This window comes from Numenius arquata, chromosome 5 (genome assembly GCF_964106895.1).
Source record: "Numenius arquata chromosome 5, bNumArq3.hap1.1, whole genome shotgun sequence".
Lineage (NCBI taxonomy): Eukaryota > Metazoa > Chordata > Aves > Charadriiformes > Scolopacidae > Numenius > Numenius arquata.
In genome coordinates, this window is record NC_133580.1 from 5,813,551 (window position 1) to 5,841,498 (window position 27,948).

The 27,948-nt window shown below is 47.2% G+C and overlaps 1 protein-coding gene across 2 annotated transcripts in view; it reads left to right on the forward strand.

Moving 5' to 3' along the window:
* LOC141464325 (gamma-aminobutyric acid receptor subunit beta-4) overlaps positions 1-25,361 on the forward strand; it is a 73,413-nt gene extending 48,052 nt beyond the window's left edge. Inside the window, exons 4-9 of one of the 2 annotated variants that reach the window (XM_074147153.1) lie at positions 1,955-2,175; positions 14,953-15,035; positions 19,298-19,435; positions 21,082-21,234; positions 23,973-24,229; positions 24,703-25,361. In XM_074147153.1, coding sequence (XP_074003254.1) covers positions 1,955-2,175; positions 14,953-15,035; positions 19,298-19,435; positions 21,082-21,234; positions 23,973-24,229; positions 24,703-25,080 — 1,230 coding nt within the window. In that variant the 3' untranslated portion in view covers positions 25,081-25,361. The remainder of the gene's footprint in view (positions 1-1,954; positions 2,176-14,952; positions 15,036-19,297; positions 19,436-21,081; positions 21,235-23,972; positions 24,230-24,702) is intronic. The other variant, XM_074147155.1, reaches the window with a different exon arrangement.
* The last annotated feature ends 2,587 nt before the right edge of the window (positions 25,362-27,948 follow it).

Genomic DNA, 27,948 nt, shown 5'->3' on the forward strand with positions numbered 1-27,948 from the left:
ATTAGGAAAATGCAGGTCAGTGAAGCAGCTTGTCAAGATGTGCGGGTGGAGTTCTCAAAAGGGGGAGAATGGAAACAATGCCTTTGTAGCTGAGTTTCCCACAGGCAGGGGGAGAGTCTGTTACCAAGGAGGGTAAGGGGCTCCAGGAGCTTTGCTCCTCTGTGCTTTCACTGCAGTGCAGGTGCAAACACCCTGGCGAGGGGTACTGGGGAGAACATTTTCCTTTGCAAGGTCTTGACCAAAATGAAAATGTTTGTGCCCCTGAGAGATGGACTGTGAGGCTTCTGAGGCAGGAGTTTAGCAGTCCTTTAAAAAGCAAAGCAAAACAGTTTCTTGGCCAGAAAGCTGTCACTGTGTTTTTTGTTCTTTTCAATATAACACCGAAAGTGACAGATATAGCTTTTGTATCCAGTCTACACCACAGATTTACTCTGTGACCTTTCGGATATGCATGTGGGTCTAGATTTCTGAATCATAGTTAGATACCCGAAAGCTGGCGTACCCATAACGTAGGATTATTTGAGCTTGTTTTCAGAGGTGCTAATCAAACCTGGCTTCAAACGAAGTCAGTGGGAGAAGGCAAGCAGGCAGGAGGCCTCTCTGCTCAGCCCAGATGTTGGTGCATGAGCAAGGTCCTCCCCAGCCCCTTTCAGAGAGCTGGAATTTGCAGAGCAGAAAAGCCCATCATGCAAATCTGTGGTCAGGAGGATTGCTGTGGCATTGTAGGTATCTCCTTGGGAAGAGACAATATATCTCTGCGCTCACCTGTTCTAGGTCATTTGCATGCATTTACAAAAATGTTTTTTATTTAAGGACTTGGGGAAAAAATCACTGAATTCTGTAAGGCCACTGCCAGCAAGACTTGTGTCCCCCTTCCTAATCAACATCCTCTGATTTTAATGCTAGCTGGTTTACCCCCAAAAAATCTTGACTCCTAGCCTATTTAACACCTGTTGTGAGAATATTTTCTCATTGGTGTGTACAAGACCCCTTCCTGTACTGTTCATTTACCTGAGAAGAAATAATTGTTCTTCTAGTATGGTGCCCCAATACTGTCTCTCTCAACAAGCTGATCTGGGGCCTCTGGATCTCCCCTGGATGTGCTGTTACTGTCCAGCAGCTCATATGGTTTCCTCAGAGCTACAGCCGTGGGCCACCAAACAGCTCTCCCTGCCCTCTAGAAAATTCTTGTCGTAGCAGCAGTTTTAAGTGTCAACACTTCACTGTTGAAAGGTAGAGGAGCAGGAGATATGTATGGCAGTGTGCTACCTGGGGACGGTTAGGGAACTGCCCCTTACCCAGTGGATCATGCTCCACTGGTGACAGATTTCCTTCACATATGTCCCTTCCTGAGAATCGCAATGAACTCCCAACTTAGCTCATGTAACAAGGCAAGTGCTAATAGCTTGTCACGGCTGGCCTGGGCTGACTTTGAAACCTTGGCCCCAAGGTGAGCTTCTCTATGTGCCCTTGGGAATCTCCTGAGTTTCTGCTCAAAATAAAATTGGCTTTTACCAACTGCATGGTAGCAAACAGTGGCTGAACGTGACTGCATTGTGGCCAGACACCTTTCCATGACTTAACTGGGAGATCAGTCCTTCAAGTCTTTGGCACTGTGTAGCTCCCTGTTGGTTGACATCCTTTAGTGTTATGGTAGTCCTAACTAATACTCGTTTTGCAGCCAAACTCTAAGCAGGCTGGGACAACATAAGTGGAATTCAGTTGTGTTTGATTGGAGTCATAAAATGATGTTTTGTGGCCTACAAAGCTCAGGTTGTTTCCATTTTCCCAGAGCAAAGCACAGTACCCCCCAAGTGGTGGAGGTGTGGACACAAACATTTGAGTGCCAAGGAATTTGGAGACCCACCAAAGGTCTTGGCAGCGGCAATAGTGAAGAGACTGAGTGACATCCCTACCCTGGAGCCAGGCTGATGTTTTCTTGTTTCTCTCCCAGGACTACACCATCACCATGTACTTCCAGCAGAGCTGGAGGGATAAACGCTTGGCATATAACGACCTTCCTCTCAACTTGACCCTGGACAACCGGGTGGCTGACCAGTTGTGGCTGCCTGACACCTATTTCCTGAATGACAAGAAGTCCTTTCTGCATGGGGTGACAGTGAAGAATCGCATGATTCGGCTCCACCCTGATGGGACTGTCCTGTATGGCCTGAGGTAAGTCTAAAGGGAATCTTCCTTGGTTATGATTGAGAATGACATCTCATCATCTAAACTTCCTCATTTCCAAAGATGTTCTGGCAAGGCAAGGACCTAAAAGCCCAAAAGATACTCCAGTGTTGCACAGTTTTAAGTATCTGTTCTTTTCCCAAGCTGGAAATTGTTGTTTCCTTCAGGCCTCCAAAGTTTTCTGTGCTGCTACAGACAAATGCTGGAGATGGGAATAGCCTGCTCTGAGCTTTTCAGGTCACTGTCATTCATGTTGCATAACACTTCCATTTGAAACACTCATTTTCAGTTGCTTATAATTTTCTGCAAGTTTGGCCTATGGAGATGAGACTTTGTTATTCTTGTATCTAAGGCTAAATTTCTGTAGCATTTGAGTCATTTCAGTCATTTTTGAGTATGAGATAGGAGACGTGTTTTTATACAGTTAAAAAAAATGTCTCTTTCCCAGAGCAATTCTGAAGATGTGAGGCTTGAAAGTTGATATCTAGTAGGGGAATGGTCCTCAGTGAGGAGGCTTGTTGTGGTGTCTGGAATAAATTAACATAGGGAAGTCCATAACCTTTGAAAGTGCTGTGCTTGTGTGCAGTGGAGGTGGCAAAGGCCTTACTGTATTATCTGGACATGGGGAAATGCCAGGGTAGGTAAGAAAGTTAAATGGTGGGGGCAGAGTGCTAAAAGGGGAATTTGCAGCTCTAGGTAAGGGTGCAGGTTTTGGATGCTGTAGATAAAATCTAGGCAATGACTTTCCCGTCCTTGTATTTGCTTGACAAATCTGCTTTGAGCTTTTCTCCTAGGGTTTTGGGGTTTTTTTTTTTCCCTTTTCGACTACCAAAATTCACAGCTGGCTTTTTAGACCTGCCTCCACATTCACAAATGATTGCGAAAGCAGCTCTGGGCTTACGTCCCAGTGCAGCAAAGGGGGAGGAAAGACCTTTCTCCTTCAAAGAGGGTACACCCACCTTTCCCATTTACAGTATCAGCTCCTCTGCTGCTTCGTGTTTTGTAGAAAAGTCTGACTTTTTATAATATCTTTTTTTTCCTCCTTTTTAAGTAGCAGGGCTGTGTTGGGCAGGGTATAGGGCTGGGTGTAGGCATAGCAAAGTAGGAGGCTGCCCAGGGCATCATCCTGCCAGGGCAGCAAGGTGGCTATCCCTTGTGCTTTCCCAATGGCAGAGCCCTGGGAAGCCAGGAGAGCAGCAGTCACTGATGGTGCTGAGGGACAGGCTGTGGTACATGGGGTGATGTAAGTACTACCTTTTCCTTCCAATTAGCGGATGTTTCTTGCTCTAGGCCCAGAGACAGCAAAAGGTGCAACAAGCCCAGCTGTGTGACTCTGTCCCAGCTCTGTCTCTCCCTTCCCAGGACAGGTACATCCATCTCTTTACCTTGGGCCAGTGATGTTGTTTGACTGACACTGCCAGGGAGCCCTGAGACAGCTTTACTGGCCCAAAGACTGTAGCCTTCCCACAGCTGACTACCCCAAATTTCCTCAGTGTGTTAAAACAAGAGTGAAGGCTGGGCAAGAAGATTTTTTTGACTTGGGCTAGGTAGGAGCATTCAGCCTGTTGGGAAGGAGGGGGCAAAGAGCGTTGTTAAGCTCAGGCTGCTCACCTGAGCACAGAGCTGCCTCCCTCAGGCTGGTGGGAAATCTCTGCACACACCTGCACAGCAAAAGAAGCAGAAACGCCAGTATATTTTTATCAGCTGCCATTTAGTCAATTCAAATAACGAGCAGCGTGAAACCTGCAGCACAGTTGACAGGCAGTGGAAGCCCTTGGAGGGTTTGCACTTGGGATGGGACACAGCACAAGCACCTCCTGCCCCATCCCTTCCCTTCCCGCGGGGCCCAGCAGCGTGGGGAAGGGAGCTCAGCTCCCTCGCATGACCTGTATAAATGGGTGAGATGAGGAAAATTGCATGCAGGCCAAAAGAAAGAAAATGACAGCTGTTTGCCCCTGTTACTTCCAGGGCCATAGTAAGAGCTGCCTGTGTTGTTTTAACTTTTGGCTGGTTTTCCTGGAAGCTGCTCTCTTGCCCCTGGAGAAAATGGCAATTGCGAAAACAAAGCACTGAGCAACTGCAGGTCCTGTTCCCAAACTGTACCTGGTCAGGATGGCTGGCTTTTGCTACCCTGAAAGCACTGGGGTTTGGGGGGACAAGCCAGGTGCCCTGAACGCTTGAAGTCCCTCTAGCTTTATTTGTAGTGGTGTGGGCAATATTTTCTTTAAGGCTGCTTTCTTTACTGACACCTCCACCTGCGATTTTGCTGACAGCAGAAGTGCTAGGTGCAGTTTTGCAGGTGCAAATAACTGTGATCCTGTTCAAAAAATACATAGGCACGTGCACAGCAGGTGTAAGCAGGTAAAAAAACAGTAATTGAATATTCACCTGTGTTTCCTTTATCTTTGTGAAAATGCACCCATGCTTGCCCTGCAAATGGGAAGAAAAGTGCAGGTCCCCCTCTGCTTTGAAGCCTGTTCTTGTCTTTTCCTGCATTTTTTGGAAGCTTTCATAAAATGGAGTTGCCCTGAAGGAGGAAGGCCAAAGGAGGCAATTTCTGTTTCTTTTCCTTTGTTTGCCTGTTTGTTTTTCCCCGAGCGAGATACCACAGCTCTTCTCCTTCACCCGCTACCTTCTCGCCAGTCACTTCCCCCTCCTTTGAGCTGATCCTGTAGCAAAGTGACTCAATCATGCTATTTGTGGCACAACAGTCATTTTTCTTTCCAGCAGTCTCTGATGTCAGAGACCGGGGAGGATGACACCCTGGCAGGCCCCTGCCTCCAGCAGCGTTCAAGAGACCGGCAGGATCAGGCTCGAGCGCTGGACCCGACCCCAAGGTCCAAGTTAGCTCACATGGGATTCAATGGGTATTTTGTTTCTGACTTCAGTGAGAACAAGATCAGGCCTCAGATAACGTGTTTGCATGAGTAAATGAAGCCCTTTATTCCTCCGCTCTGCTCCATTGTGAAAGTTGTGTGTCAGAAAAGCATATGCTTGTTTTTTGGTAGAATTAGCAAATTAGTGGATGAAGGGAGTGCAGCAGATGTAATATAGCTACATCTTAGGAAAGCGTTCGATACAAAAGCTTACTCCAAAATTAATTCACACTGGGCTCGGATTAAAAGCTGGTTGCCAGGTCTCCAACAAAAGGAATGCATAAACAGCAAGCAGGCTGTGCCGGGGCGGTGATGCTGGGCTGCTGCGGGGCTGGAATGGGGACTGGTGCTCCCTACCCCCTTCCCCAACATGTTAGCAGATGGCAAAAATCCCAGGAGGTCAAACTGGGGGCCGGGAGTCCGGATCCAGCCCAGAGGGCACTCTCATCTCCGCAAACACTGCGGTGGGAGGATGCAGAGCTGGCGGGGTTTTTAGGAGGTGTAACTTAGAGTGATGGTGCCTCAACTCGCCTGGCCCCCGAACACCTTGCAGGAATTAAAAGTGCCTGTGAAGCACAGGAGAGCTGGTGACCTGTGGCAAGTGGCGGGGAAAGTGCTAAAATGATGTGGAAAGTCTGGAATATGAAGGGAGGCTTAAAGGAGCTACCCACAAAGACAAAGCAATCAGCTACTGGGTAGCAGAGGGAGGCGGAAAAAGTAGTGAGGAAGAGCTGGATAGTACTGGCTGAATTCAATATATTTTTCCTCCTAATGGCTTTTTGTCAGAAATTGCATTGGTTTCATCAAATTTTAAACAAAAAATTAGGGAGAAATTTTTCATTTAAGAAAAAGCATTTCAGCAAATGTTGATGTTTCACTCCTAATTTTATGCAGAGAATTTTTCACTTATGTCAATATTTCCCTCACTATTTCAAGCTGTTTTACTACCACTATTGATGTTTGGGAGTAACATAGAGAATCATCAAAGGCTTTCTCTGGACCTCCAGAGACTGTCTAGTCCACCCCTGCCGCAATAGTCAATAAGCTTTACATTATCACACATTGAAGCTATACATTACAGTCTGAGATTTTTATTTCCTTTTCTAGACCATGTAGCATCCATTTGGTAGTGAAACAAGTTGACACTTGTCAAATGCTGATGTCATCAGTATTTTCCTATCTGTTTTCAGAGACCTAAAAATAGGAACAACTGTAACAATGCTGCAATTCTCATATGGTGATTCGAAACCGTATTTGAAACCAGCTTTAAAACAGCCATCAGGGAAATGTTGAAGCTATTTGATTTCATTCTAATTAGGGACAAAAGTGGATTCCAGCAAACCAGGTGCTTTGAGGAGCCCAGGCTGCATCCCTGGGCTCGCAGGGGGAGCGGGTGGGCTGGGATGCTTGGGAAGCAGGCGCGAAGCCGGGTGGACAGCAAGGGAGATGCGGTGCCTGGCTGGCGAGGAGCCCAGGCGATGCAAACTGAGCAACCGAAAAACTGCAGAGGAATTTGATGGTGGAGACTAAATCCTGTGCAGAGAGAATGAGGGGTCTCCTCCGGCGATGGTGGTAGTGGTGGTGGGGAGCGTGTGCATGTGTTTTGTGGTTGTTTTTTTTATTTATTCCTGTCCATGATAGTCACTGCAGTGAGGTGTGTTTTAGAGATGAGGCAGTTTGGGTGCATGCAAAGGTGCCAAGGCATAGCGGGGCACCTCTTTTGGGTGGTCTCTTGGGGAAGGAGACCCCTGTTATCCTCATCAATGTAAATACCTGTTCAGTACTTAAAGCAAGGAGGAGAGAATTGTCATACTTCAAAACAACTCCAAATTTGCAGTTTTAAAATTGAGAGAAGCTGGGCATGTCTTCTTTGGCACCAGGTACCCCCCCATGCCAACCTGTAGTGCCTCCAGGGCTGCCCTGCCTGCTCCCTATGGCTGGGGGTCTGCTGAAGCTCGTCTTGGGGATCTCTTCCTAGCTCCCATCTCCAGCCTGCCCCTGGATCAGGACTCAGTCCTGTCTGTATTACGTTCCCCTGGGCCCAGCCTGGGGCGATTGGGTTCTCCAGCTGGTAGAGAGGTTTCTCCTGCTCGTGTCTCACTTGAAGCTTGCCATTTGCAGCCATGTCCTTATTTTCTACATGGATGTTATTTGTTTTCCTGCAGATGGGTTAAGACTGGGGAGTTTCTTCTGTGCTGAGACCACTGAGCAATTTTCTTCTCCCATCTCACAGGCCAGAAGGGAAGAAATCCATGATTTTTGCTTCCTCTTCCCTCCCTGAGAGAGGTCTCTCTGGAAATGTGAGAGATGATTCAGGCTCTACCCTGTCGCTAGTTGTTCTGCCTGCTCCCTCTGCAGATTAGGCAAAGGCAACCGAAATCTCTCCTTTGGCAGCTTGGGTGCAAAGAGTTCATCCAGCTGGCCCCATGGAGCTGCTCCTGCAGCCTTGTATTGCTCCCACCACGGAGCTCTGCCTTGGGCCAGCTCCTTAGCACAAAGGTGTGGGGGTGGGAGAAGAGTTCATTAGGTGGGTGAGGGGAAATGAGAATTTAATTAGGAGCTCAGCTCCCCAGTTGAGGTTAAGGACACATCCCCTTCTGCGTTCTTGCCTCCTAGGGTTACGGTGAGGGACTAAGCTGGAAACACTGGAAGGAAGTTCAGTAATGTGGGATTTCAGGATAATTTTAGAAGCTTCATCGGGGCTGGAATTGCTGCCTGTGCTACATCGCGTATAAGTCTGACCTGTTTATTAACAAAAACAGCGGTCAAGAGGTATCCACAAACAGCTGATTCCCCCTGTCTCCTCACAGATCACTGAACAGCTTGTGTGCCCTGAACCCCTGGCTCACCCTGAGAGCACCTCTTAGTATCCCTGCTTATCTTGTCCCAGCCACCAGTCTGGGGCCATCCCTGGACCCTGTCTGTTCTTTGCCAAATCCCATGGGTTTACATCATGGGTTGCTGTTTTATTAATTCGACTTCATCCCAGCCTGATGCTGTGGAAGGAAGAGACCTCCTGCTCCGTTAAGTGGAAGTCACTGTTGTCTGAAGCAACCGCAACAAACGAATGTCTTTTTAAACATGTTCCACTTGGGTCTCTCTTGTCCCCCAGTCCGGTTGACGACTTGCCAGATGCACAGCGCATTTGGAATAGAATAAGGAGGTGGAAAAGCAAAACCTTTCAGCCAAGGCAACTCTGCTTTGTACTCTCTCAGGGTGGAAAAACAGTTGATTTGGGTGACTGGTACCCTGAATACTAGTTTAGAAGAGCTTTTTTTTTTTCTTTTCTTTCCCCCATCTGAGTGCAGCACACACTGTTATTTATCAAAGGATGCCTATGCAAGCACAGATGCTTTTGGAAACAGAGTGACCTTAGTAGGATTGTGCCAAGGCTTATGGAGTCGGTTTTAGGCAAACAGACACAAGGGGAAAATATTCCATATCCTTGCCTTGCTCTTGGTTCTAACATGACCTCCAGGAGTTTGCAAAGATCAGACCGTGTTAAAAGAATGGCAAAATTCACCACGGGTTTATAAATCCCTCCAGGCCCTTCGAAGTTTGTGCTTACTGCCAGGCAGAAGGTGACATTTGCCAGCATGTTTTTATGACTGACTTTGAGAATGTACAGAGTAAAAATTCAATTTTGTTTTTTTTCCATGTTCAGCAAAACAGCAATTTTGCCTCTCTTTCTCCTCTTAGGCACCAGAATTCCCTTACAAGTCTAACTTTCCCCAGGGGGCGAGCCTGCACAAGTCCTGCAAAACCCGAGCTCCTTCCATCCGTTCTCCTTATTGCTGCAAACTGTTGTGAGCTTTGGGAGTCTTGTATCCCGGGGGGACAGGAGCATCTTCAGCTTCTCAGGAGTTCTGAAATACAAAAAGTTGCAGCCAGCTACTTAAAAAGTGTTTATCTTTTTCTGTGAAAGCATTTGTATTAGTCCCTGCGTAATGACTCTTAATCCATACCTGCAAAATAGGGTATGTGCTTGAACTGCTGGCCCTGTCTCCTATTTTGGCAATCTCCACTGCCATTAGGAAAGCACCGGTGGGGGTATTTGTGCTATAGTCTTCCTCGTCTCATCCATATTGAATTTTAGGCAGCATCCTTTTGAAGCCAAAGGTATCAGAGAACATTCATAGTCAATTTGTTTCCTGTGCTTAGTCTGTGTCCACAAACAGTCCCTTGAATGTTTCCCAGTTAGAAGACAGCAGAGCCTGGTGACCATTCTCAACAGGCATTTTGCACGCATCTTACCCTTTTTCTACAGGGTAAGAATTTAAGTGTAGTCAAAGGCTGTTTCATACCAATTGACATTGGCCTCAGAAACCGGTGCCAGGCATGTTTACTTTGCCAGTATACATTATGATGCAGGCAGCGCACTAGTTTATTTTGTAAGGATGAGCTTAAGGAAAAAGGGACATCACTTGCTTTAGGAACCCCCCAAAGGTAATAGTCTTCCTCTCTCTCCCACCTGTTCCTCTTTAGAGTCTGGACCTGCTTCTTTTGAAATGAAGTGGTGTTTTGCAGAAGTAATTTTTTTGCCCCTTCCATTTGGAGCTGGTGAATTTGGTTCTCCCAACACGTTGGAGATGATCTAGAGGATGAATGGGTGGCTGAGAGTCTTCAGAGCTGAAGTTTGGTAGAGGGTGATCTGACTGGGCAGGAGCTGAAAGGGCAGCTGCCTTGGAGGAGATCAGCAACGGGATAAGGAAGACATGGAAAGAAGACATTCAACCGCAGGAGGTTTTAATAGCAGGTCAGAGCTCTATGCTGCTCTGTGTCTGTGAACTTATATAATCATTCTAAATAAGACAGAAGAAGCCATTAATAAGTAAACAGCAATGAAGGAGGATCAGAGAGGGAATGAAATGGCTGGTGGTGTTCATGTCAGGGAACTGAAATATTTGTGGAGGACTGATGGTTTGCAGAAACTTGCGCACTCCCCTTTGAGCTGTGGCTGTTGTGGGACAGTCCTCTTCTGCTGCTGGGTTCAGCTCGCAGAGCAGGCAGTGGCGGAGGGACACAGGGTGAGGTTGCATTGCCCTTTCTGTGCCAGCATCTGCTTTGTCAATACAAGCTTCAGGTGGTCAGAGCTGTCCTCATTGTAACAAATAGAGACCCAGAACTCATCCTGTGTGACTTCGAGATTCATGGCTGCTTTTCTAGAGATGGTCTCTACCTCTCCTGGTGTTGAAGGATGCTCTTCAGAGTGAGGTATCCATGCTACTTTGGGTTCTGCTTGGATCCCCTGGGTGCCGGCAGAAAAGGGGGATCTCCATCAGCCCACAGCCTGCCAGAGCTGCTTGACATCTCATGAATGCATGTCCCTTTTTTTCCTTTTTTTTTTTTTTTTTTGATATGTACAGTGGTTTCTCCCCAGCCCTGTCTCCCCCCGAGATGAACTGTGTCCACCTGCCAGCTGTGCAGTGGAGTGGCAGGGCAGTGAGGACTTGGCTGCTTGATAGCACGGCTGCCCGCAGACCTCAGGAGAAACGATTAGGGCAAGGGCATGAATGTCTTTTCTGTGGGGAAGGAGGTGTAAAGGTGGTGACATGTGAGGAGGCTGACCCGGAGGCCCACCGAGCGGGCAGAGATTGAGGGAGGGAAGGGGAATGGGAGCTGGAGTCGGAGGGTGGTGGTGGTGGCTGGGCTCGGCGGCTGGAGGGAGCGGGACCGCTTCATTGAGCGCATCGTGCAAAGCGCAGGCGAGCCTCTCCCCTCCGATGGGCAGTGTCTCTGTGAATCGCCGTCAAAGCAGATGAAATTTCACACCACACAAATTTTTGAATTTAAAAGGGGAGGGAGGTGGGTAGAGAAGCGGGAGAGGAGGAGGGGGAGGGAGAAGACGCAGCCTGGCCGGGTGCCAGCGCCTCTTGCTAACGCCATGGGGAAGGTGGCATCCTTCCCCGGCGTTCCCTCCGGCCCCTGCGCCCCCTGCTCCCTTTCACTTTGGTCGTGTCTCCTGGAGGCAGCGCGCTCTGTCTAGAGCTGTTTACAGAGCAATGGTTTGTTCTCTGTCTCCTCATCTCCTTTCTCACAGAGTGAGTACCCACTCTTCCTCTGCTTTCTGTCTTTTAATCTCTCATTCTTCTCCAGCTCTCCTTCCCCAGGCTGCTTTACCCCTTGCTTCCCCTGATCCCTCTCCTCTGTTCCCTTACCCTGGTGGCCTCCTGTCCTGCCCTATCTGCTCTCCTGTCTCTCATTCTCACTCCTGCCTCCCCCATCAGTGTTCATGCCGTCATCGCTCTTTGATCCTCTCCTCATTTTTCCACCTCTTACTTTCCTTCCAACTCTACTGCCTGTTAACCCTGCTGAGACACCCAGGAGTTCCTTAGTGTCAATTCCCCCCATCTATCTCTCCATCCAGTCCTCCTGTGATGTCTTCTGTGTGCCAAACAAACACATCTCTTCACACAACTGATCAGAGCGTATCAAGGCAATGCGTTTATACTCATCAAAGCATGAGGCAGGGATTGGTCCTGTGGCCTTCTGGACCAGAGACGGCTTGTGCTGTGACCCCACAAGGTCACTGGGGTGCCTGAGTTTTGTTCCCGTTCCCCTTTGGCTGCGAGAGGTGAGTGGAGCCTCTCATTCCTTTCTGAGTCCCACCTGCCCATAACACACCAAAGGAGCTAGAGAAATCTCTTGTTGGCCTCTCTAGGAGCAAGTCAGTGTTGAGTCAGTCACAGAGGCCACAGGTGGACATTTCACCAACAGTGGCAGCTGCAATGACCGGGTAGTGATGCTGTGGGTCAAGCATGGACTTCAAGCAGGGTATGGCAAAGAGAAGTTGGTGTCCAGGATGCTTTTTGAGATCTGAAGTCTAAAGAATTAAATACCCCCTTCCTCTCTGGAGTACCAGTTGCTTTATCCCACGTAGGTCTAGTTTATCAGGGTTTAGGAAGCTCAGAGGCAGGACCCGAGCTGAACCTGGTGCCCCAGGCCAGCTGCCCCTCACGTCTTGTCATGCTGCAGGAGCCCCACATCCAGGTAGTTTGTTGGTGCTGGTGTCCCTGGGCTTGCCAGGGGTACCTCACCATGGGTACAGCACCGCAGCTGAAGTGCTCCAGAGGAGCAAGTGGCTACAGCCCTGGAAAGCCACCTGCAGCTGTACTACCTCTGCTCTGAAAACAGAATAAAACCTTCACCCTACATGGTCCCAATTCCCACCTGCCCGAGAAGCGTTACATGGGCAGATCCCCAGGAGTTTGGGACCTTCAGCCAACTGGACTATCTCTGGAGGATGCTGAGCTACATGGTGTGGATACACTTGCCCTTCAATTGGAAAGAAAGAGAAATTATCTGGCTTTTGAGGACAGATGCCCTCTTAATCTTGTTTTTCTTCTTTCTGTCCTACCTGTCCTGAGGTTTTCTTCTTTTTGAATCAACAGGGCTAAATTCTGCCCTGATGTAAATCTCTGCTGGTATAAATTGGTGTGATCTTGCAAAAATCATTGGAGTGGCTCTGGATTTATGCTGGCTGTTAGTGTGAGCAGGATTTGGCGCATGGAGCGTGGTAGCCATAGCTCACTGTGTCGTGCTCTGCATTTCCAACCAGCACTGCAGGTGATAAGCAAATCCTGTCGAGAGGCGAGAGGGTCCCTCTTGAACCAGGAAAGGCTTCCCCTGGGTGTCCTTTGTGTGGCCAAATTAGCCAGCCAGGCTGCAATTTTGGGATGGACACTGTGGAAAGGTTTTAGCCCCCAGGGTCCCACAAATGGGGTGGAAAATTTTCATTTAATACATTTTTGCATCTCGCACTTTAGGGAAAACAGGAAAACGCATTTGTAACTGCTATTTCCCACGGGTGCAGTATAATATATACAGTATATGCCGTGTGCGGCATAGGGGGATGACTCATACCCGTTCGTGACTCTTTGGTCTCAGTGCCTGGCTAGGATGGACTCTGCACCTGCTGCTTTGGGCTTTCCTGGCAAGGTGCGGCTCCCCCCAGGTGTGCTTTGGGATATGCTCCTCCAGCGTGGTCTCCCGCGCCCAGCTACCCCGGGGCAGGGTGGGAGAGGCATTGCGTTTCCAGCAGCCCTCCCAGAGATGCCAAACTGGGAGGCTGTAAAAGCGATGCATGCGATCCCAACGCCGTGGTGATTATTTTTAAGTGGCTCCTGTCCTGCTATCCTTCTCCCCCTCCGAGCTTTCTCCTCCACCCCAACCGCATCACAGATAAAAGGGTTAAGAGCTCACTTGGGCCCCCTGCTCCGAGAGAGGGCAGTTGCAATGTTGTATCTAGACCCAGTGAGGATATATATAAATTCCCTCCGTCTCTTCGGATCTATTTATAGCACGGCAGGCAGTGGCAAAGGCTCTCCTCAAGGCTTCATCTCCTACAAACAGTCTTCACAGACAGCAGAGAGATAAATTTAGCACACGAGATTTCTTAAAGAGCCAGCAGCTCTGCAGGGCTGCTCGCCTGCCCAGCTACAGCCCCTGCCCCGATACCCCCACTGGGGCAGTCCTCTCCCACGGCTGCTTGGTTCCCCACCACCACCACCCCCCCGCCTTCTCCCCCGGCTTTCCAATTTGCTGTCCAGCTTCACCCATTCTCCCCCCTTCTGGTCTCTTTTTCCATCATTGATGTTTTTTCTTTTTTCTTTTTTTTTTTTCCCCTTCTTTTTTTTTGCTGGTTCGCCATCTCATCCTCTCTGCTTTCTTGTTTTTCTTTTTTTTTTCCTCTCTTTTCTCTCTCCCAGGCCACAGGGCTCAGAAGATAAAGCTTTCTCGTTAACAGTTCACTGGTTATGCCTACATAGTAAAAAATGTGTAGCTTGATTAATGCCTTCCAGATGGTTAATTGAAAAAAAGAGGGGGGGAATGCACCAATCTCTCCCCCCTCTTTAGCACTCTGCACACATACATTGCACAGGAAGAAAACTGCATTAAAGGGTGAGGGGAGCAATATATTTGAGAAATAGGGACAGCCTGTTAACTCCAGGGCTGCGTTGCCAGGCTGGTGACTTAGCTGTTGGTTTGCTCTGTCCCTGCTTCACCTCACCTATCCCACCCCAAAATTCCCCATCCCAGAGAGTGACGGTCCTTCACGTACAACATGTAATACACACAAACCCTTCTCCCACCCTCATGTGAACCCCGCTGAGGGCACTGTGCCACTTTGCCCCCACCTCCTGCTCTGACACCCCCAAAGCAACACCAACCCTCATTCTCTCCCCATATTTATTTTTCGGGGGGATGCATACACACAACCGTGTGTCTTTCATGAATCTTGATCACGCAGTTCATCAATGGGTTGCGGAAGAGCGGCTCCGTTGGCAGAGCCGTGCCCTCAGGAGCCGAAGGGCTCCGTCGGTGGGGTCTGGGCGCTTGGATTTGGCAGTGCCAAAGTGGAGGAGATCGAGGGGGCGTGAGTGGGGGGCTGCAAGTAGGGTCATTGGGGCAACTCAGGAGGAAAGAAGGGTGATAATGTGGGCAGCTATTCTTCTCCATAGAACATTCCTGGGCAATTTAATCAATGCATCTTCTGTTTTACGGACACGTGTCGGTTGTCTCCCTCTTACAAGCAGATATGCCTCTCCTCTTCTCCCCCTGCCCGTAGCTCTGCCTACTCCCGATTTCTTTGTCTCTCTCAAGGGAGAGACAGAGGAGGAACACAAATCCCGCCCCACCCCTTTAATAGAGATACTGCCTTGCTGACGTGAGTCACGAAGGGTTTAAGCCGTGCAGTTGAGGGTGAGACGCATCCAGCCCCCCGCCCCGCACACCTCCCACCACGGATCTCCCTGGTTTCCAGGGAAACAGCGGCCCCAAATGCTGCCTGACTTTCACGTCTGCCTTTCATTTCTCCTTTTTTTTTTTTTTTTGGCAAGAAAAACCACACAACTGATTTATTATTTTTTTTTCTCCTTTCCCCTCTCAGGATCACCACCACAGCCGCATGCATGATGGACCTGCGGAGGTACCCCCTGGACCAGCAGAACTGCACGCTGGAGATCGAGAGCTGTGCGTATGCCTCATGCCCGTTCTCTGCCACACGGTGCCACCTAATGCCACCTGCCCCAGCCACAGCTCCCTGCTCATGGGATGTCTCCCAAGGGTGTTACAGGCCACCCCTCCCGGAGGATGTCCCCTGGGGCAGGACCAGGCTTCCTCATCCAAACTCCATCCTGAGGGGACCTTATGGGTGGAATCCCCAGGAACAGAGGTCTAGCAGCAGGCTGGGCATTAAAATCACTCTCACCCTCAGGAGGGTGATGGACGCCTCCCTTAGCCCTGGGAGCCTGCCCTTGCTCTTCATGCAAGGTGGGACCCGAGCCCTCCTGCAGTCCCTTCCCTCTTGGATCTTCCCTTGACTCCTATGGGAAGCCTCTCCTGACCGTGCTGGCAGAGGAGGTCCGGCTCTCCCTCATAAAAATGCACCGCAGTATCCCCGCAGGAACGGTCCAGAGCAGCAGATCTCACAGTAATGATGATGCAGCTTCAGTGGTCATTATCAGAGAATTGCTTTTTTCATAAAAGAGGTCCCACAGCATCCATAGTTGGAAGGCGCCGTGCCGCCTTCCCAGCCCTGCCTGTGCCTGGGAGCCCCCTTCCCGCTCGCCATCGGGATGCGCAGCCATCGCAGCACTTGGCGTGGCGAGTAATGGGATGTAAATGAGGTCCTGCTGGAGGCACTAATGACATGTCATTTCTGGCACTCCTTAGCATTCTGAGACTAGTTTACGGTACAACCAAGAAAACAGAAGGCAGAGAATTACCTACAGTTCCCCATGTTGCGATTTTGTTCTTAATGGGACATGTCAAGCCAATTTGTTAGTCGAAGCTACGTTTCCTTACAATATTTCTAAGATCCACGCAGAGATGAAGAGATTCAATCATTTCCTTCCTCAGAGCTTTTGTCTTTTACACACTTTCACATTCGAAACCCACAGGGCTCCATTTTGTTTACTTCTAAGTCCACACAACTCTGGAATAACAGTCCTTTTTATGGCTGGCTTGAAAAACAAATTATATATAAAAAAATTACTAAAACAAACCCACCAAAATAGCCCTTTTGTGGTGCAGGGTTTGTAAAGCAGCAGTGGGCAGCTGGGTCTCCTTCCCCACAGCAGCTTGGGGCGTTTACCTGCAGGAGATGACCAAGTGCTGGCACTGCCTGTTGATCCCATCCCTCCATCCCGACAATAGCCCTCAGCACATATCCCCCTGCCTAACTGTGTGCCAGGATTCAACAAAAACCTGATGAGGGAGGCAGCAAACAGGCTGTTAATCTGACATTTTAAGACGTCGTATCAATACTTTATGATATTTCAGGTTGAAATGACTTGTCTTTGTGAAAGTTCTTTTACTTTTTAAAAGTAAAATGGAAATTTGGTTTTCTTTTTAAAGCTAGAAATCAAAGTGAAGCATTTATTTTTAGGCTGAACAACCTTTCCCTTCAGAATCACTTTAAAAAATGGCTTCCTGAAAAACACGTTTGATTTCATATTGCATAATACCATAATAATAAAAAAAATACAAAAATTGGTACCCGATACCAGCAGGTCATAGAATAAATGGAACAGAGCTAGTTAACTACGAAATCTCCTAAAATTAGTTACTGTAATTTGACATTTTCATTGCTGATCAGGAAGTAAATTTGAAGTCACTGCTGTTAAATTTGTGGATGATGAAGATAGCAATCTGCGTGGCTTGCTTGCTGCACATTTGAATACCTCCCAATTTGAATACATCCCGAATGCATTTGAATACAGCTAAACGCGGAGGTCTGTGCCTGGGTGCGGGAGCGCGGGCCAGGCTGCCAGACTGAGGGACTGGTACCCGCATGGGTATCGACCGGGGGAAAGGATGAAGGGCTGGCAGCCCCGAGCATCACCGCTGGAGGTTTTGTAGCAGGGCTCTGACAAAATAAGGGCTGGAGTGAGCTTTGGTTATATAAACCAGGGGAGCCGTGAGTCAGAGCAGGGAATCGATTGGCCTCTGAATATGTCGCTGGTGAGACGGGGAAAGGGACTCTGTCTATATTTGGTTTCCAAAATTTAGAAAGGAAGTTGAGAAATCAAAAGAGGTTGAGAAAAGATGCTGAAAAGTGGTTCAAGGGCTGGAGCAGATGTTTTGCAGTGAGAAACCTCAATAGCTCAATCTGCTTTGTTTACTGCAAAGGAGGTGGAGAGGTGACTTGTTTACAGGCTGGGTACACCTCTGCAGAGGGAGAGCGCTGGGTGGAAAGGGCTTGGTAACCTCCTAGAAAAAAATCAGAGTAACCACCAGAATCTCAAAGCCTGAGCCAGATGAATTCAAATGTAAAATCGCACACAATGTTTTTTAGCTGTGAGAGCTTTTGAGCCGCTGGAATTAACCACCGGGAGGAGTGGGGGACTTGGCTGTTTCTTGCTGCTCTCCACACTTGGACTCGGTGCTCTGGGAGAGGCGCTGCAGCCAGATGCAAATACCAGTTCCTCTGCACAAAGCTGGGGTACTCAAGGCAGTGCAACAGCCTGTGGCACCCCAGTGTCTGCAGCAGATGAGATGATAACATAAGGGTCCTGAGTCCCTGTGGGTTTGTGGGTGTGGGTGCTTTACCACTTACTGCCATGGGAGCAGGAGCGCGCCATGGGGGGAGGAGGTGGAGCCCTGGCTTAGCTGATTTACATCAGAAGCAGATCTGGCATGGCATTTGGAAGATTGTTATTATTTTTTAGCACTCGTGAATAAGCGCAGTAATGACTGGGAGTGCAGGATGTGGGCTTGGAGACTACACAGTCATCAAATAATTCAGTTTGGGAAGAGACTTCAGGGTGTCTCTAGTCCAGCCCCCAGCTTAAAGCAGGGTTAGCTATGAGATCAGACCAAGTTGCTCAGCTCTTTGTCCGCTCAGGAGCTGCAGAAGGACACCATCCTCGAAGGTTCACCTCAGATCTGGGGTAGCCGTTGGCCCCTAAGGCTAGGTAGAAGAATTTTTCTTCCATGGTGCGCTCGACAGCTCTTCATTCCCCTGATCCCACATACACTGGTGCTGGGTTTGGTGGCAGCTCTCCCTAGTGGATGTTAGCCTTGCTGGGTATTGCCAGCCAACTGCTTCTCTGCTGCGAGAGCTTGTGGATAAGGCAGGCTGTCGTGCTGCAGGGCACACTGTGAATAAAAGCTGTCTGTGGTCACAGGTGAAGCTCGTGCTCTAAAGGAAGCCTTGCGCCATACCATACCAAAACCTGTACGTATCTCACTGTTTCTTTGCACACAGAGGTGAACCCATGCAGCTCTGCACTTTGCTTAGGGTAAGAGGCCACCCCTTGTGCGGCAACAGCCACAGTGTTCAAAACCCAGCTTGCCACAAACGGCATTAATTTTCAAGTGGAGATGAATCCTTGCCCACAGGGGCAACAGGCAGGGCTGTGAACATCATGCTGATGGCAGGGGAGCTGCCTGATTTCATCCCCTGGGCCCCATTCCCCATGAGTCCAGAGCATTTGGGGAATCTTTCTCCTGGGACTGTGGCTTTGGGCTCCTCAGCACCTCCAGCCCATGCAGCCCTGTCTGGATGTACAGTTTGGGGTTAAAGTAAGAATCTGTACCCTTGGCTGAGGTAATAAATCCATTACCCTGAAAGGCGGGGGATGAGTGTTTGTTACCAGCCTGATTCCCCTTCCTCTCTTCTCCCATTACTGTTCTTTTCAGCCAGCACTTGGTAAAAGCAGCCCTCCATCGCAGAGACTCCGTCCACTTCCTGGCTCCAAATTTTGACTGAGAGTACTTAGGAGAGGGAGATGCTCTGATATTCAAATTTCTTTTCAACTGCTGTTGTAAATTTTTTTCTCTCTGGGAATTTTTAGTACTTAGATGCCCTGTTTACCTGTTCCCCACCAGAATGTATTGTGTGGTCTCCCCCTTCTGGTAAAAGGAGGCAGTTTTTAAAAAGCAAAATGCCGTGTTTGGTGCATTTGACAGAGGCTTCTGATGCACAAGTTGCTGTCATGTCAGCCATGGAGATTATGTAGCGCGAGTCAAGGTTTGATGGGCTGCTTCTCACCTTTTTCTCCTGAATTCTAGCCAGAATTGGGAGTTCTGGACATTTTTTTCCTCTTCTGGGTACTGTACTGCCAAATTCAGCTGAAGAAAAGTACGTCAGCAGGAAGGGACTATGCTTGCTATCTGATGGTGTGGGCTTTCCTTTAGATCCTCTTCCAGATCACCTTAGTGAAAATGGGGGTGTCATCTGCTCCAGCTTGTCAGCTTAGTTCTCTCTCTGTGCTTCTTCATCTCTGCAGATGGTTACACGGTTGATGACATTGTCTTCTTCTGGCAAGGAAATGATTCTGCTGTCACGGGGATGGAGGTGCTAGAACTGCCCCAGTTCACCATTATTGAGCAGAGGCTGGTCAGCAGGGAAGTGGTCTTCACCACTGGTGAGTCTCTGCTGAAGGGATGCGGTGGAATTTGCAAACCTTCTGCTGATCAATGTCAATGTGGTTGTTCCTTTGATTCAGATGCTGAGACACTAACTTAGGATCTAGGCTTCAACTTAGGGTCCTGGTCCTTTGGAAAAGAGGCATCTTCCCTGCCCACTGAGTTTACTTTTTTTTTGGCTGCTTTGCCTCAGAGACTTATTTGGATAATATTTTTTTTTTTCTGCAGTTGTTTTCATTTATTAGTCAAAACACCAACTGACCTCAAAACAGAACCTCTTTAGAAGGTTCTCAACCTCTACCTTATTTTTATGTGGTTTGCAATGGGGTCTCAAAGATGATGTAGGTGCAAAGTAAGTAGAAGAATGTATCAGTTGAAAAGAAAGTGGTCTATGAAATGATGCAAACCCATCTGTACACGGCAATGAAAAGATCTGGAGAGAATATCTTGGAAGATTCAGATACTGCCAGTTGGGAAACTGTAGAGGCTTGGATTTTGGTTTCTGTCTTCACTTTGATCTGGCATGGAGTTCACTGCCGAAACAGCGTGCCACACACCTGTTAAATAAGACAATTTTTGAAATGCCATGAAATCACAGCCTGAGTCTATCAGTGGTGGTGGCAGATGGTGATGTTGTTACAATAGTGCCTCGGGGGCATGCTGGGAGCAGGGTCCCATAGCAATGGTAATCTAGAGACCCACAACAACAGGCAGTATTCCTCCAAAAGAAGTTTGCAGTCTAAATAGGTAAGACCTTCAAATAAAAGGCTGGTGAAATACTGTGTTCAAGCTATACAAATGGCACATAATGGTGAGAGAACATAACCTCCTTTTTCCCAGTATACCTCCTTGATCATTAAAGACTGCTGTTCTCTTGTTACTTTAGCTGCCAACCCACGATTACATCCATATTTCAGGCTGCTGTGTTGCCTAAGGGACAGAGGTGGGAAGGAGGAATGACTTGGACTTTGTTTCACAGCAATGAGAGAGGCCCTGCTTTGTCCCTGTCAAAATGACTCTGCTCCAGTGGAAGGACTGTAAAATTGTAATTGTCATCACTATGCCCATTAGATTTGCTAAAAGATTAGGAGGAAGTTGCAACAACTTGGGAAAAAAAAAAAAAAAGACCTATAGATTAACTAACAGTACTCTATTTGCATATGAATTTGCCCAGTCTGACCATAACCTATTTTTAGAACAGCATGGGAGAAATACAATTCAGATCTTCATTGTTGTTTGGAGGAAAAGCTAGCACATGAAACATTGGAAAATCATCTCACTGCATCCAGATATAGTGTTAAAGTCTCCTGTGTAAGCCTGTATCAAACTGGCACTTACCACAATAGCAATTTTAGCACTGAACAGACATTCCCCCATGATGTCTGATATAATAATGTAACTTTACATATATAGAGTTTCCTTTCTTCTTAATATACTGAGCCAACTGAGCAGACTCTGAAGAGCCTCCTTCCAAATACTGATGAGTCTGCAAAACCAAATGAAGACAAAGAGAGATATTTCTCATTATCCTTGCCTCTTGAGAACATTTTCCAAATAGAATTTCAATTCCTAACCTAAACTCTTACCATAAATAGAGGTTTTCCCTCTTCTCAAACAAGATCTCCCTATAATATCTCATTGACAGGTTCATATCTACGCTTATCCTTGAGTTTCCGGATTAAGAGGAACATTGGTTACTTCATCCTGCAGACTTACATGCCATCTATTCTCATCACCATCCTGTCCTGGGTCTCCTTCTGGATCAATTATGATGCTTCTGCTGCACGAGTGGCACTGGGTATGTACCTTTTCATTATATGTTGAAGAAGGTGGTTTTTTGAGGGAGAGCAGCTATATGGCAGCTGTAAGAAAGAAAATACCTTTTTCTTTATGAGGTAGCAGCTAAGCAAACCATGTAGGTCTGTCAAACCTGTCATCCCAAAGGAAGGACATTTTTTTCTGAGAACAAACTTCAAATTTTCAGCCAGAAGAGCTACTTCTTTTTGTTCAGAAGTATCAGTACTTCCCAAGCTTGGCTCTGTATTATTTGAATCAGTAAAAGTTCTACCATAAATTTCTGTGGTAGAACAGAAACTCTATAACAAAAGCATAAATGGTCACAGAATCTCAGACATGTGAGACTGACAAGCCATAAGCCCACCAGTTCCTTCACTCTGGTTTGTACTTGTTTTCTTAAGAAGAGAAGTCTGGGCACCTCTTGGTCAACAGGTATGCCAGGACCAGTTACCTGGATGATAAATGCTGAGGATGGGTGGACAAAAGAGTAGTAAGAATGGTGAGTGAATGGCTAAAAGATGAAAAAAATAAAGGAAGTGCCATTACACATTTTCATGATAGTTTAGGCCCCATATGGGCACTTGTTGTAGCTGAGGACCTTCATAACCAAGGCAAACGTGGGGCAGTAGTTAAAGTCCAAGTTCTTCTTAAGCACATGCTCCCCTATATGGGAATGTTTTCCTGTAAGAGGAAAAAAATGAGCTCTTTTAAGCAACAGAAGGGAAGTGGAGGTGGATTGCAGATGAGGGTTTTGAAGAAGGAACAGGAGTAAGAGGGGATGGCTGGCATGTGAGAATGGGGCTGTGCAACATGATAGAAAGTTCAGAGGAAATCAGAGAGCCAAGGAGGGAGAAGGATTTCATCTGTGAGTGGGAAAAGTCTCAGAGAGGCAATGGAGCACAGGGAGAGGCTGGGTCTTATAGAAAACTCTGAGGACTTAAATTAGCTCTAGGAGAAGATAGAGTTTGAGAAGACTCAGAGGAGGGATGGTTTGTACAAAGATATAAAAGAGATGATTTGGCTGTGCTTGCTTGGAGATGCTGGAGCAGGGACACAGGGAGGGAACAAGAACATGGTAAATTAAAAGGTAAGTTGCATTGACAAGAGTATAAGCAGCGAGAGAAGAAAAAGAGACCACAGCAGACACTGCTGGCACAGTGAAAGTACAAGCAGAAGGGTGGACATGAGATGCACAGCTGTTGAATTTCTGCTGACATCTGGATTCAAAGAAGAAGACAGAAGAAAAACATTGTAGATCAGAACTGGAACAGCTCTCCCTAAACTGTTCCTGACAGCTCTCTATCTAACTTGTCCTTAAAAAGCTCCAAGGAAGGAGACTCCACAACCTCCTCTGGGAACTTTATCTCCAGATTTACCTGCTCATACAGTCAAAAAGCTCCTCTTTGCTCTGTCCTAAGTGTCCATTGCAATTTGTCCAGTTCTTAATGGAGACATGGAGAACGTTCTATTTCCCTTTTCTTTGCCCCAGATTTCTGGATATTTAGACTACTGTCTAAATATAGACAATACTGGTATGTATATAAATATACCCCTCTTCTGTTTACTCTTCTGTGAACTGAAGACTACCAGTTCTTTAAATCCTATATCAGGAATGACACTAAGGACATGATGAGGGTAAAAGGAACTGTGTCCAGAATGCAGAGAGAGGTTTGAGAGCCATCACTCTAGAGGCAGGGCTGAAGCCAGAAGAGCAAATTAAGGTCATGGAGACTAAGAGAGCTCCCAACAGAGAGATGAGGAGGAGGGACACTAGAAGAAAAGGGGATCAGCAAGGTAGTAAGAAAAGCAACACAGTTGAGCTAGAGAAGCAGGAAAAGAAGACTAGGTTGAAGAGGAAAAGTTACAGCCCACAAAAGAAGCATGAAGGCTCATTGCCATCTTTCTGAAGCTGGCAGAAGACTGTCAAAGAGACAGACCTGAGGCCACTCTGACAGTCCAGAGAAGGGAAGAGGCTAAGAAGAAACCGCAGAAGAGGACAGAAGCGGTGAGAATAGTCATAATGCAACCAGGCTCTTGGAAACTGAGTAGATGGGGAAAAAAAGTATTCAATGAGACCAAGAAGTGTTTATTTAAGATGCAGGAAATATGAGTAGGCCTAAAAAGGAGAGTGTGAGAACCACGTGAGGAGTGTGTGCAGATGATAACTGAGGTACTGAGTGGTTAAGCTGGTGAGAGGAAGGTGGGAACTGATGGGATCAAGGATGTAGACAGAAGCCTATGAGGCAGGCAAAAAAGAAGAGTGCCATGAAGAGTGAATCTCTTCACTCTTTCTCCTATTCATGACATTGGAAAGCCACAGCAGATTACAAATTCATGTCAAGGATACTGAGGCATTCAGTAGTGCTCAGGGTAGCCTGATGAGTTCATGACATGGAAAAAAGGGACAAGAGGTTGAGAGACTGAGAGCAAAACAGAGTGTTTCCTACCACACTGAGGGAAAGAAGGAGGATCAGGGAGGACTTAAAGAACCAAGGTCTAGAGGATGTTGATCCCCATCGTCATGCTTTGACATTTTTTCCCACTGTTGGCGGCTGCTTTATTTTCTGCAGTGATTTGTACTGGGCAGCTGGGCTTAGAATAACGACAATTTTCTTCCCAGTTGCACTGGTCCCATCCCTCCTGAGGTTGTCCAGCTGGGAGGAGGGATGAGGAATCTCAGAGTGGCATTTGAGGAAACCATCCCACCTTGGTAACAGAGCACCTACCCTCTCCTTACAGGGGTCACCACGGTACTTACAATGACTACCATCAACACCCATCTCCGGGAGACTCTTCCCAAGATCCCTTACGTCAAGGCTATTGATGTTTATCTCATGGGCTGCTTCGTCTTCGTGTTCCTGGCGCTCCTAGAGTATGCTTTTGTCAACTACATATTCTTCGGGCGAGGCCCCCGGCAGCAAAAGAAACAGAGTGAACGGATCAGCAAGGCCAACAATGAGCGTCACCGTTATGAGGAGAAGAGGGTGAGAGAGCAGGTTTGTCCCCTTCTTTCATTGTGGCAGGAGAATTCAGGCTCTCCACTGTTCATTCAGTCCTGGGTGAGCTGTGGAGCAGTCTTTCTCCTCATCACAAGAGAGAAACTCCAGTTCCCTTGTCTGGTGATTACTGGGAATCTTTTCTCCTTGATCATTTTGTCATCATCCTCAAGCCAGTCTCATCAGGACTCTTGTACGACACAGGTGTACCCAAAAGTACCCCTGTGGCTTTTGGTCCTACCATGTTGGCAGAATCACACTACCCTGCTCAAAAGTTTGCTGCAAGCACATGTGGCTAGTCCTTCAACTCCAGCATCAGTGGATAACATTTCCAAATGCAGAAGTCTGGGTTCAGAGCTCACAAATGACCCCATCAGTGGTGGTGTTACACAGAAAACAGTTCAAAATCACCCCCCATGTGTGGTGTGCACAGGACATCCCCGCTACCTTTCTCTCTGTCTTCCATGTTCTAGGTTGACCCTTATGGTAACATCCTCCTCAGCACTCTGGAGATGAACAACGAGCTGCTGGCCACAGACATGATGAGCAGTGTTGGCGACTCTCGAAACTCTGTCATGTCCTTTGAAGGCTCAGGAATCCAGTTCCGCAAGCAGCTGGCCTCTCGGGATGGATTTGGTCACCACCCAACCCTGGACCGCCACGTCCCACTGACCCACCACGCCGCGGCCCGCAACCGTGCCAACTGCCGTCTCCGCCGGCGGTCATCTAAGCTGAAGCTCAAAATCCCAGACCTGGCAGATGTCAGCACCATTGACAAGTGGTCACGAATCATTTTTCCAATCACCTTTGGATTCTTCAACCTTGTTTACTGGTTGTACTATGTAAATTGATGCCTGCAGCCTCCGAGAGAGATAGGGACAGACACTCAGACAATTACAACACAGGAGTGTTGTGGTCTTTTGGGTTTGGGTTTTACTCTTTACTATCATTATCATTTATTCCTTTGATTCATTAGATTTATTCTAAGCTTACTCTTCTCTTTTCAGCACATGTAGAACCACGGAGTGTGGGGGGGGTAAGGGAGAGAAGGGTGTATGGGAGGGGGTTTGGTTTCAGGGAGGGATGTGTTTGTCTCAATTTTGGTTTCCTGCTGAAGGACTTAAACCATTGTAAAAAACAAAAACAAAAACAAAAAACACCAAAAACCAAAAAAGAAAGAAAAAAAAAAAGAAAAAATGTCAGAAAAAAAAAGAAAAAAAAAACACAAAAAACCCCCAAAAAACCCAAGAAAAGTTTAAAAAAAGAGGGGGGGGGAGATTTAAAGAAATTGAGTCAAAAACTGGTGGGGGGATAGGTTGTCTTTGGCTGTGCTCACTAATGCGCTATCCTCACTTCCATTTCACTACTGAACTCATCTTTCTCTTCTCAGTATTATTATTTTTTTTTTGATCTTTCTTCTGTCACTGCTATTAACCCCTTCATGTTTACTCTTTCATGGATTCATGAGATGGTGAGGTTTCATTCTCATGCTATGAGACTTCTCTTTTCTTTTTCTCTCTCCCTCTCTCTTGCTTACAAGCCTAAAAGAATCTTTTAAACCAACAAATAAAAAGAATATTTATTTTGGAAGAGCTGGGAAGTGGGGGAGGACAAGGTAATTATTCGGGAGGGAAGGGGCAATGTGGGGTTCGGGGGGGTGGGGGAGGAGGGAGCTTATCAAAAACAAAGGCACATTTGCAAGTTGCCTTTTTCCACCTTCAGGAGTTTGCAAGCTGTTTTTCCTGTATGAGTGAGTGTGTGTGTGCGGCGCATCTGTGTGTGTGTATGTGCGCACGTATGTAGATACGGATGTGTGTGTGCAAGCATGTTTTCTGGGGAAGGGAGCTGGGGAGGGGGGGTTTTGTAATGTCTTTTGTAGAAAGAGAACACAGATGACATTTAACCGGCAGTGTTCTGGGGGAAATAGCAGGGTTTTGTTTGCTCATTGCAACTTCGTGAGGTTGGAGATCGGGGTCCCAGTTTGTATTAGAGAGACAGAGCTGGGGAGGGAGATTGTGCAGATACATACTTGCTGAGGAAAGAGAGGGCTTTGGGGATCAGCAACGGGACAGTGCTGCTGTCCACCGCTGGCATCTGATCTCTAGTAGACTAAGCTGATTCAGTCCTGAAAGGAGGGGCTGTTCCTAATCATTCCCACCCTGCATCTTTCTTACTGAGTTTGGGGAGAAAAAGCAGTTGCAGGTCTCTGAAAACCCAGCCCTTCCCCCCTGCCTCTACCTGTTCTTTGTGCCAGACAAGGGACTTCACGCTCCAGCCCACCGAGTGATCATAGCCTATGGCAAGGTGCAGGAAAGGGTGAGTGTCATTTAACTTTGTTGTGCTTCAGGATGAAAAAATCAGGAAATGATGATTATCCCTTTTCCTAAGAAGTCCAGAAGCAAGTGGTGGGCTAGCACCCTCTGACCTATACTGCTTCTGTCAGGCCTTGCTTTATGTCTGTTAATACATGCAGAGTGTAGAGAAGAGCAGCCTGTGTCCCTTCTTGCAGAAGATGCAACTAAGGATGCAGTAGAATTCCATGGAGCATCATCCCACTGGAAGATGATGTTCTTTAAAGACTGGGCAGGGTGAAGGTTGCAATGAAAATGCTGAGCTTGTCAGTGCTTATGGAAGCCCCTAAGTCTGTAGCAGCTTCCATCCACGGGCACTCATTATAAAGGTACAGAAGGGTAACTTGGCCTTGGACAGCAAGGTCAACTTTTTCCAAAGGAGCCAGTGACTTTCAGGAAAATCACTGAATTATTGGCCACTTTGGCAATCACTGATGATTTATTATCTCCCTTATAATATTAATAAAAGCCATGAAAATAATAAATTCACAAGTGCAAAACTTTAACCCTAGGGTCATTCTGCCATTCCTGGAGTAATGATGAGAACCTTGTTCTTACCTGATGGAGCTTTTTACATGCCAGACACACAGACACGCTGCCTTGAATTCAACAGTCCTTTTATTTTGCTGCTAGCATTCTCTTCCTTTTTCCTCGATTCCCATTGCTTGAGAGAGCAGAGTGATCCTCTGAGACCAGGGAAACTCCTGTTTTTCAGATGACAGATGCATCTAATGCACATCTTTTCATTCACTAATTTATGTCTGTACAGTGCTATGAAAATGTGAATCACTATAGGCCTGACCTGGTAACACTTAAGTCATGGAAAGTTTTGCCTTGACTTGGATGAAGCAGGATCAGGGCTCATAAGTAATAAGTATTGTTATTTTTATATCAGTAATGTGTCTTAGGCATTTTCTACGAACAGAAAGCATAGAAGTAGAGCATCCATCCTGGTCAGTCACCCCCAGTCTCTGCCTCCCTCATGTTCATGCATGCACACATTCGGTCCAGGCCTCCCTGGACTCACCAAGGTTTTAGCACAATTGTTAAGTCAGACTTAGATTCCCAGCTGCCCTGCAGAACAATCTCTTGCTGGTTTCCACATTCAAGAGTGATGCTGTTGAAGATGAGTTTTCCCAGTGTTATTGCAGTTTATCATCTAGAGGGATCCGTATAGGAATAAGAGTCTGAAAAGTGAATGGAGCTGGATGATAGGGCTAGGGCTGGATCAGGTAGCCTTGTCTACCCGATACGCAGGAAGTTAAAGCTCGGCCAATGGAGAAAGTTACACTTTCTAGTGGGATTCTATTTGGAAATGGCTTTTAAATGTTTTAATGGAAGTCATAAAGTTGTGTTTTATGACATCAG